Here is an 11,369-nt window from a genome sequence, read left to right as displayed (position 1 = left end):
GTTAAGTTGAACTTCCACCTAGAGTACAGACTACACTTAGCCACAACTTGAACAATGGACTATGCCTTGAATTGCAAGTTTTGTGTGATATAAGTTTCATCTACACTCATAACTGATACCGGGTTGCATGAACATCCCCTCTGGTTGAAGCATATAAGTCATACTTTTGGCCCATTCATGAGTATCTAGAGATCACCCAAAATCTCATAGACTGTGACTAGCAGTCAAACTCATATAGGTGTATTCCTTAAAGATGTTCTGTAGGACAACATCTATAGCTTCACAAGCCGCTTTGGAATACATTAAGGTATATAACCATCCTTCCTTACAGACTTAGGAAAGAAGTGCAATTGAGATGAGTTAAGTAAAGGGTCTTTCCTCACAATCTACTTCTGGCTTGTTTCACCATTCTACTTCACGGGATCTCCGATCACATAGAACAGGTTGCCACCATGGTAGACCTCACGTGGGTCTCAAATCCATCTCACTCAATGCACTATCTATCACATTACGTGATAGTCCCTTTGTGAATTGATCTGCCAGATTCTTGGACGTATGAACATAGTCTAATGTTATAAATCCGGAGTTTCTCAATTTTCTGACAGTCTTCAAACGCCGTTTGACATGCCTAGTAGACTTCATGTTGTCCTTAGAACTGTTGACTTTAGTGATCACTGTTTGATTGTCACAGTTCATGGAAATAGCCGGCACAGGTTTTTCAACCACCGGTAGATCCATCAGGAGTTCACGAAGCCACTCGGCCTCAGCACCGGTGGTGTCTAATGCTGTGAGTTCTGCTTCCATGGTTGACTTCGTTAGGATAGTCTGCTTGCAAGACTTCCATGAAACAGCGCCACCTCCAAGCAGAAACACATATCCACTTTTGGCCTTTAACACATCAGCATCAGATATCCAATTTGCATCACAATAACCCTCTAATACCTTCGGGTATCCGGTATAGTGAATGCTATAGCTCACAGTACCTTTCAGATAGCGCATCACTCTCTCAAGAGCCTGCCAATAAATATCTCCCGGATTTGACACAAACCGGCTAAGTTTGCTCACTGCAAACGAGATATCAGGCCTCGTGGCACTAGCAAGGTACATCAATGAGCCTATAATTTGGGAGAATCTTAGTTGATCCCTTGCTATTCTTCGATTTTTCCTCAATAGCACACTAGGATCATAAGGCGTAGGAGCAGATTGACAGTCACTGTACCCAAAGCGACTTAAAATCTTTTCCACGTAGTGGGACTGCACAAGTGTAATCCCACCATTGCCTTCTCTTGAAAGCTTAATGTTTAGAATAACATCAGCTTCTCCCAAATCTTTCACCTCAAAGTTATTAGACAAAAAGTCTTTAACTTCCTTGATCACATCAAGGCTTGTCCCAAAGATCAGTATGGCATCCACGTACAGACAAAGGATCACACCTTCACCCCCACCAAACCGATAGTACACACATCTGTCAGCTTCATTAACAGCAAAGCCGGCAGAAGTTAAGGTTCTGTCAAACTTCTAATGCCATTGTTTTGGAGCTTGTTTTAGGCCATAAAGGGATTTTAATAACTTACACACCTTGCCCTTTTGACCACTTGTTACAAATCCATCAGGCTGATCCATATAGATCTCTTCCTCTAACTCTCCATTTAGGAAAGCTGTCTTCACATCCATCTGATGAATGAGAAGACCATGAGAGGCAGCCAAATACAGTAACACTCGAATTGTGGTCAAACGGGCAACAGGTGAATAACTATCAAAGAAATCTTCCCCTTCTCTTTGGGTATAACCCTTAGCCACAAGCCTAGCCTTGTACCTCTCAATTGTACCATCAGGCCTAAGCTTTTTCTTGAACACCCATTTACACCCTATAGGTTTACACCCATAAGGTCGTTCAACCACTTCCCAAGTTCCATTAGACATTATAGAATCCATCTCATTCCTTATTGCTTCCTTCCACAAGTCAGCATCAGGAGAGAAAAATGCCTCTTTAATGGTTGTTGGGGTATCATCCACGAGGTACACAATATAGTCATCTCCAAAAGACTTCACTTTTCTTTGTCTTTTGCTCGTTTGAGTGACTACATTATCATCCTCCTCAGGATAGTGAACATGGGGTTCCTCAGATTGTTCTATCGGAATAAATTGCTCATGGGAGTTTATAGACTCATGACTAGAAATATTAGGTGTACTTTTCATAGGAAACTCACTTTCAAAGAATGTTGCATCTCTAGATTCCATTATAGTACCAACATGCATATCTGGTACTCTAGAGTTTATAATTAAAAACCTATACCCTATGCTGTGAGTAGCATAACCAAGAAAAATACAGTCAACTGTCTTAGGTCCGAGTTTGCGTTTCTTGTTTATTGGCACATTCACTTTAGCCAAACAACCCCAAGTACGCAAATAGGAGACATTTATTCTTTTCTTTTCTCATTTCTCAAATGGTGTGATTTCTTTATTCTTTGTAGGAACTCTATTCAGGACATGACTCGCTGTCAATATCGCCTCACCCCACCATTCCTTAGATAGACCCGAAGTCTCTAACATGGCGTTAACCATCTCAGTTAGAGTACGGTTCTTTCTTTCGGCAATCCCATTGGACTGTGGTGAGTATGGTGGTGTCCTCTCATGAATAATTCCATGTTCTACGCAGAAGTCAGAAAAATCACTTGAAAAATATTCTCCACCACGATCGGACCTTAAGCGTTTAATTTTCCTCTCAAGTTGATTTTCTACTTCAGCTTTATAGGCTTTAAAATATTGTAATGCTTCATCCTTTGTTTTAAGCAAGTACACGTGACAAAATCTAGTACAATCGTCTATAAAAGTAATGAAGTATCGTTTACCACCTTTAGTCAACTCACCATTCATCTCGCATAGATCGGAATGGATTAATTCTAATGGTGCCAAGTTTCTCGCCTCCGCAGCCTTGTGAGGCTTGCGAGGTTCCTTGGATTGCACGCATACATGGCACTTAGAACCTTTGACTAAATTAAATTTCGGGATTAAATTCATATTTGCTAGCTGCGTTAAACAACCATAATTAACATGACAAAATCGCGAATGCCAAATATTCGACTCATTCGAAATCACAGTATGGTTCACGATTTTATTACACACATCATGCATGGATAAGCGGAACAAGCCTCCGCAATCATAACCTTTACCAATAAAAGTTCCAAACTTTGAAAGTATAACTTTATTGGCCTCAAAGACTATTTTGTAGCCATCTCTACAAAGCTGTGAGCCGCTAACTAGATTCTTTTTGATGGAGGGGACATGCTGCACGTTCTTCATCAGCACCGTCTTTCCCGAAGTGAACTTCAGAATGACCGTACCAACACCAAGAACACGCGCATGAGAGCCGTTCCCCATTAGTAAGGCTCCAGTGTTGCCGACCTGATAAGAAGAAAACAAAGAGATGTCAGCACACACATGAACATTAGCCCCAGTATCCATCCACCACTCAGGTGAATGACAGACTGAAAGAACAGTAGGTAAATAATTACCATACCCAGATGTTCCTCCTTCAGCCTCGCCAATGACCATGTTTACTGACTTTTTCCCTTCTCGTTTAAATTTGCGGTCTAGACAACCACTCGTCCAGTGGTCATCGCTACCGCAAACAAAGCAGCCTCCATCTGCCTTTTTCTTCTTAAAAACCGCAGTTTGTTTTGGCTTTGGATTTTCTCCTTGCTTGTTCTCTTGCTTGTTCTTTTTCTTATTACGGAATGCGAATTGCTTTTTCTTCTGCACCACATTGGCACTAGAAGACTCAACGCCTTTCCCATGTGTATCTTTTGCCCTCGGCTTCTCCTCAACATGAAGAGTTCCCATAAGTTCGGCAAGACCAAACTCTTTCCTCTGATGCTTTAGAGAAGTAGCAAAATCCTTCCAAGAAGGTGACAGCTTAGCGATTATACCGCCGGCCACAAACTTTTCAGGCAACACACAAGGAAATTGTTCTAGTTCCTTAGCTAGTGTCTGTATCTCATGTGCTTGTTCAATCACAGAACGGCTATCCACCATCTTGTAATCAAACAATTGTTCTATGAGGTACAGCTCGCTACCAGCATCAGAAACCCCGAACTTGGCCTCAAGCGCATCCCATAATTCTTTAGCAGTGGTGCAAATAATATAGTTGTCGACATACACTTTATCGAGCGCACTTATGACGGCGCCACTGAAGAGGTTATCAGCAGCCATGAACGTTTTCTCCTCCTCAGGAGTAAACTGTTCCGGCTTCCCCTTCGCGACGTCATAGCAACTCATAGCAGTCAACCACAATATCATTCTCGCACGCCACCGCTTATAGTTTGAACCATCGAACGCATCCGGTTTTAACGCAGCAGCAAAACCACTAACAGAAAAAATGCTTAATATCAGGTTTTTAGATTGTTAGAAATTTAGACATTTTAATGTTTGATTTAATCCAGAAAATTACCCAAAATATTGTGGTGGCATATATGTGCACGTGTGCAATTTTATCACTACTCAGATTAGAGATAAACATTGCAAGAACTACTGCAACTACAGCAGACATACTGAAAGTGAAAAACAATCGTTTAAGATTGTACCCAGAGGAGGGACCAGTGCCGAAGGCACCGGCGGCTCCATTCGCACTAGTCGACATAGTGCGTTGCTCGAAGTAGCGGACCACAGTCGGTGCAGGAAGATGTTCGCAGTGCAGTCCCGCGAACGTCCACCAGGAAGAAGACGAAGACGCAGTAGTCGATCTCGATCCGCGCGAACGTCCACCAGGAAGAAGACGAAGTAGTCGATCACGATCCGGACGTCCACCAGGAAGAAGACAACGAACTCGCCGGTGAGCAGTCGCGGAAGACGCTCCCCAAAAACCTGATTGCCCGCAACACCCGAGCAGGTGTCTCGTTGCAAGGCGTCGGGTTCCGGAGGCCTGCTCTCCCGATCTCTGTGCGCGCAGAGGTTCGGGACGGGAATGGATAGAAAGCAACTCGACAGGAGAGGACTGAGTGTGTCTCGCAGGTATGGAAGGTGTCTCTGCGTATGGAATATATAGGCCCCAGGAGAAAACGTCTGCTTAATGGCAATCAAACGTCTGCTTAATGGCAATCAAACACAGTTAATTGCCATTAACGGGTCAATCAATCAACAATTAATTGCCATTAATTGCACAACGGTCAGATCTCGTTTTCCTCCCTTTCCTTATTCACCACGCATGTGCCACGTCACGTCTGGTCTGGTCCTCGTGTGCCACGTCACGCTCGCTCGCCCTAGGAGAAAACGTCTGGTTAATAGCAATCAAACACTAACGGGTCAATCAATCAACAATTAATTGCCATTAATTGCACAACGGTCAGATCCCGTTTTTCTCCCTTTCCTTATTCACCATGCATGTGCCACGTCACGTCTGGTTTCCTTATTCACCATGCATGTGCCACGTCACGTCTGGTATGGTCCTCGTGTGCCACGTCACGCTCGCTCGACAAGACACGGCTCGGCGGCGGCGCGCGTGTGGCACCCCTTTACCCTCCCTCAACTTCTCCATAGGGGCTAACAAAAGCCTCCTATTTAAGTTGAGTTAACACATGGTCAATCATCAATATGGTACTAAACTATTTTCATTATAGCATTAATTATGGACCCTTGAATTAATCATCAAATATAATTATGGGCTAATGGCCCATTATATTCAACAATAACATCATTTTGCACTTGTGTAGAGTGTAAGAGACATCAACACCAACACCAATATGCTTCCTGAGCTCATGCTAATAGCATTGGCATTGTTAGACAAAAAAAGAAATTGGCATATATGAACAGAAACACCAAAATCATCAACTAACCGTAGCCAAGTAACCTATGTTGTCACAAGAGGCATAGCTTGTAACTCAGCCTTTCCACTCAAATGAGAAACTATTGTCTGTTTCTTAGTCTTCCAAGCAATCAGTATAGAGTATGGACGTCTTTTCTGGGAGGTTACATTTTTGGGATGCTACATTGACACTAGGTTCCAGTTTAATAAGCTCGCATCCACCCTCAGCAATCAATGCTAGAGTATAGACATCAAATGGAACTTGGCAATTACATTGCAAACTTATTGGTTCTTCAGTGGGACAAGCCGATATGGCGTTCATGCCTTCTGATATACAGTAATTTCCTTCAACAATCTCAATCGGGCCTCTGGTAAATTTTGACATGAGTATCCTAATTGGGGCTAACGATACCGGTGAAACAGCATCCGCGGATCTCTGCAGTGCATGCATGTCCAACGGGTCTGCGGAGGATCGAGGCAGTATGCATGTACCCACTGTAATCTGCAGACATCACAGCTTTGAAGAAGCTCCTCAGGCTCACGGAAGTGGCACTGGTAGCATGCTCCTTGCCCAGCCTAGACAATAGATTCAATTTACAGGTGGGGTAAGCATTGTGAATCCAATTGATATAAGCAGTAAGGATACATGAAACAAAAAGATCTCACCGTTGATCGAGAGAAATCATAGCCTTCATTGCCGAGCACAAAAACATCAGTAGAAGCTTCACAAGGAATGGTCTGAGAGTATATCTTCTGATCTGAGGTGCCTGCCTCGTCCACCTTACTGATATATATGAAACTGGCTTTGCAAAGTGGACATGTTGAGACTTTACCACTAGAAGCCTGAAATGCAGGATCCAGCTCTAAGAATGACCATTTCTTGTTGAACATTATTGGTGATGGAAAAAAAAACTCAAAATGAGGTTATTGCTAATCCCTTTGGCACAAGACTTGCCATTAATTGGATGGAATGTATTAATTGGGTTTCTTTCTTATTGATTTTGTACCAATGTTTCCTACTCTATATGTTATGAGTTGGTATCATTTCTTTCATTTATGGCATAAAGCTATCTCGAATCTGCATTAGTACATTCTCAAGTGTCTTAGTCTGAACCAAACCAGGTTCAAGAAGGCAAGTGGGTTCTAGTAGGGAAACAGATATATCTCCAAAACATTGAGTACATGAATGAAGAATATAATATATACAAAGGTTAAGAAACAAGAATCAAACTGATACATACCAGACAATCTGCCCATCCTTGAATGCATGAATAGCAGAATCTGTGTCCACATGGTAAGATGCCCCTTGTAGAAGAAAAATCTGTCCAGCATATGACACATGATAATTCAGGTTGCCTTTCTAAATTAGATGATTTTTCCATGGGTTTTTTATCATATCCCATTTCATCACCAGCTAGAGTGCCAAGGCTACATTTATCTACTTGCTCCTGAGTGCAGAAAGCTGGTTCCTGTCCTGACAAATCAAATGGAAGTAAGCTTCTTGAACTCTCCCTTAATTCAACGTTGTCTGGTTCTTTTCTTCCTGCTGGTACATCCCTACTAGTTTCACCAAATTCATATAGAGAATCCAGAGCACTTTGTCGAAGTGATGATGATGGTGCACTTGTCTTGGTGAATTTTCTTTGAGCTTCTATACACAGAATATCTGAAGTTTGAGGTTCACTGAAGCTGTCAGACAAACTATCATTTTCAAAGTTTTCAGTAAGATCATTCCTTTCTCCCATCCTGATAGGAATTTCATTGTGAAGAAAGCGTGACAAGTTTCCCTTCTGCTTCGATGTGCTCTGGGACATTGTATGACTTGACACATGAAGGCACTGTCTTGCCTGCATTGTCATTTGATACGTCCATAAGATTGCAAATAAAAATGTGATAACAAGTAAAAGTTAAAAAAGAAGCAATCTGTGCACATTTATTCATCAAAACCTATATTACCCAAACAGGTGTAAGCTACATGAGATGTGGCAGTTGCAACATTGATTTTGTAATCTCCAACATGGACAATGCGCAAACAATAATTAATGTTGCCTCCATAAATAAAACAATATTTATCACCATAAAGAGGCAGTGCATCGAATCCTTAAGCAGCTGTACAGAAGGTACTGAACCCTTTACTTCATGTGATTAAGCTATCAGCAACCGCGTTGTTTGTTTATCAAATATAATTGTTAAACAAAATCGAGCACCAAAAAAATGAACCTTTTGAAGGGAGCGTGATCAGGATTCAGGGTCAGCAAATACTGAGGTTCATAAACAAATTAAGATATCTCAGGAGTAAGCAGAGGACACATAAAGTTTCTAGGCTATATATAGTTCAACAAAAGAAGGGATTGGTAAATATGAACTTGCATATAAATATTACCATGGCACTTGACACATTATCCTGCAGATTTAAGACATCTCTGTCCATTGATGTATTAGCATGCTTCATACGCTTTCTTCTTTTCTTAACGTCTGATGAATGATTTTTCTTAGAATCCTCATCAAGAGCAGAATTCTGAAGTCAACAGGTCAACCAAGCTCCATCAGAAAACAGATAGATCAATACATATTGTTATTTTTGGAAAAGTAAGTTCAAGCTGAAACACACATTTGATTATCAACTGCTACATGAAACTATGAAAGGGTAAAAAAGTAAAAATGACATAATTTTAAAATGAAGAATAAATACAGGTCCAGTGCACTTTTGAGATTTTTTGGGAAACAAACTTTATGTTCAGGCCTTGGGTAGGGGTGCAAATGAGTGATGTTTAGGTGCACCTCTAAACCTCTTTAGTTCAAATATTTATACTACTTCTCCAAAAAAATTAAGAAGTAGTACAAATATTTGAACTAAAGAGGTTTGGAGGTGCACCTAAAGGTTACCCCTTTGCACCCCTAGCCTTGGGTATGTAGTTGGGGGTACATATAACGTAAATGTTTGACAATTCAAATCAAAGCCTAGATATTTTTATCAGACACGTAAGAGAGCTACATATCTTTATATTAAGCTTTAGATATGTGTAGCGTTAATTCTATCAGCGTGTCAGCAATATGTCGCGAGGTCCTATAAACTATACATACCAATATATCAGACTTAAATTGAAAAAAAAAATGTCAAACTCATGTTTTCCCCATTTTCAGTCAAATTTCATCCATAAATTTGAATTACTGGCTGATAAACTACCAATTATCGGATATAATCAGACTTATAGGCTCTACCAGCCAGCAGCCATGTTTTACGCATAGATGGAAGGTCATATTCTAATACACAATAACTGTCACCCTGATATACCTGCAGAATCATTTCTAATGCAACAGTCTAGCTTAACCATGATTGGGCAATATTACACATATGCTAGACATAACATTAAAGCAGTAGAATGGAGATATAAGAAACATGATGAATTTTGCATTGGATTAGACAATACAACATCATGGGCCTGGATGCAGGAAAACAAATGAAATGAAGGTTATGATTCTTACTTCTTTTAGCAGGGCAGACTCAAAATCAGAATCAGAATCATCAAGCTTAACTTTATAGCTGGCTCTGGCTGGAGGAGTGTCCCAGAAATCATCAGGTAACTCTTGGAAAATCCTGTCCTCCATTATGGCATTTTTCTTGCGTTGTGTACGGGAACGAGCAGGCAGCTCTGGGACTGGCCCTGCTTCTTCACCACTGTGTACCAGGCAGAAATGAACGTTTCTGAGTAAGTAGCCAACATTTTTACAGAATAAGATGGTATCTGACTTGTATTTACAGGGACTGTCGCTACTTCTTAGCAACTATTAATCCAAAGGAAAGATAAGGTTTTATACAAGGAATACTGTCAACATGTTGACACTAATCTAAGAACAAAACGTGAGATGGATTAGAACTGTCCACAGCAATTTCGTTCTATCAAGGCAGCATATCTGTGGAAACATAATTGCTCTTTCCACTTTCACATTTTGTATATGGATTCGCACAAGTGAAACAGCAACAGAGTACTTGTCTAATCATATCACAATTTCAAAATAGTTGAAGAAAAATCGCCCCTACCTTACCATCAAGTAGGGGTCCTCTGGGAGGCGCCTCCCCTCGCTGAGACACTCCATGAACCACCGGTGGCTGACGACGCGAGTCCCCAGCTTCCTTGCGATGTCGTACTTCTTCCCCTCGAGCCTCCAGCACACCTGCCCGCAAGTAGCGCGCACCAGATCGAGTTTCTCATCGCGTGGAATCAAATCAACCAACTAAAACTCGATGCCCAGCCAGCAGGCGAGGCGAGGCGATGGGAAGTGGCTTACCAGGTGGGTGATGGACCTGCTCATGGATCCTACGTAGCTGGCGCCGGTCTCCGCGATGAGGTTCACGAGCCTGTGCCGCTCCTCGCCGTGGTAGCCGCTCACCGTCGCGACCACGGACCTCATCCCGTCGATCGGCATGGAATCCGCCGGGGAGTGAACCAGAAGCACGAAAAAACACTACCAGGGCAAGCGGGGGACGGCGAACGGAGGCGGATGGCGGATCACGGCGGCGGTGGCGGATCTGGAGGCTTTGAAAACCCCGTTTCGCCTTTTGTGTTTCCCTCCCTTTTGTTTCAAAATTTTTGGGTGTCCCGCGGCGGTTGTTGAAATAAACATTTGATGGGCCGCTGTTGGATTTACAGGCAGAGGCAGGCCGGAGCATGACGTAACGATAACGGGCCTTGAGTCTGCACGCCGCCTCAAATCAAAAATCAAAAAGAAAAAAAATATCGTTTCTCGAACAATAGCAAGTCTCAAACAACCAAATGTTATTTCTGGCCTGCATACAGAGTACTCCGCCGCCTCAAAAATAATAAAAATTTCGTTTCTATCTATTGACTTGAAGAGCACATTTTGAGAAGTTTTTTTCTGGAGTGCAATGTGTTGACAAGCTAAAAAATTGTTATAAAAGCTAATAGCAAAAATTCAACAACCAAAAATGAAAAATCAGAGAGCCAGTTTTTAAACCAAAAGTGTAAAAGCTACAACTCAAACAAAATAGAGCCTAAGCTTATGAAACGAACACTGATCATATAAGTGTCAAAGTTACACCCTTTATCTAAAAGAAAAAAGTTTCGAAGTTACACGGCTAGAACACGGCTGAAATTGAAGGATTAAAGGTGAAAGGTCACCATGGACAATACATTTGTATACTATGAATCAATCTTATGTTTAGTTGCTGGAATAGAACTGTCCCTTGTTCTATGTTTGGTTTGGGATCATTGAATAGTGGGATGAGGCATGCGCAAGTGAGGTATGTTCTTTTGCCTCTACAAAATAGGCATTTTCCTGCTCCTCCGCCTATACTACAGGGTTTTTTTTTCTAGATCGACAAAACACAGTGGCCTTGGGCTCATCAACGCACGACTTAACCAGTGAAGCTCGTTGGCACGGGCGTGCTTAGGAAGGAGCTCACCTGCAAGGGTGTGGGTAGGACAGAGCTCGCCAGTGTGGGGTGCAGAGTAGTCGTGGGATGAGCTCGCCGGCACGGGATGGTCCCGCCTGAGGACCTAAGCATTGCGGGTATGTTAAGGCAGAGGTCGTAGGTGTGGTCGAACCA

The 11,369-nt window shown here is 42.1% G+C and overlaps 1 protein-coding gene across 1 annotated transcript; it reads right to left on the bottom strand.

The window, feature by feature from the left end:
• Positions 5,847-10,382, bottom strand: LOC8073547 (BRCT domain-containing protein At4g02110). Its single transcript, XM_002444281.2, has 7 exons — positions 10,091-10,382; positions 9,843-9,976; positions 9,287-9,479; positions 8,184-8,318; positions 7,042-7,647; positions 6,467-6,643; positions 5,847-6,376 (listed from the first exon to the last, which is right to left on the bottom strand). The coding sequence occupies exons 1-7, from the start codon at positions 10,226-10,228 to the stop codon at positions 6,203-6,205; spliced, it is 1,557 nt and encodes a 518-aa protein (XP_002444326.1). The 5' UTR covers positions 10,229-10,382; the 3' UTR covers positions 5,847-6,202.

The sequence above is a fragment of the Sorghum bicolor genome, chromosome 7 (assembly GCF_000003195.3).
Source record: "Sorghum bicolor cultivar BTx623 chromosome 7, Sorghum_bicolor_NCBIv3, whole genome shotgun sequence".
Taxonomy (NCBI): domain Eukaryota; kingdom Viridiplantae; phylum Streptophyta; class Magnoliopsida; order Poales; family Poaceae; genus Sorghum; species Sorghum bicolor.
Note: the sequence above shows the minus strand (reverse complement) of the source record. Positions and strands in the feature narration are given on the sequence as shown.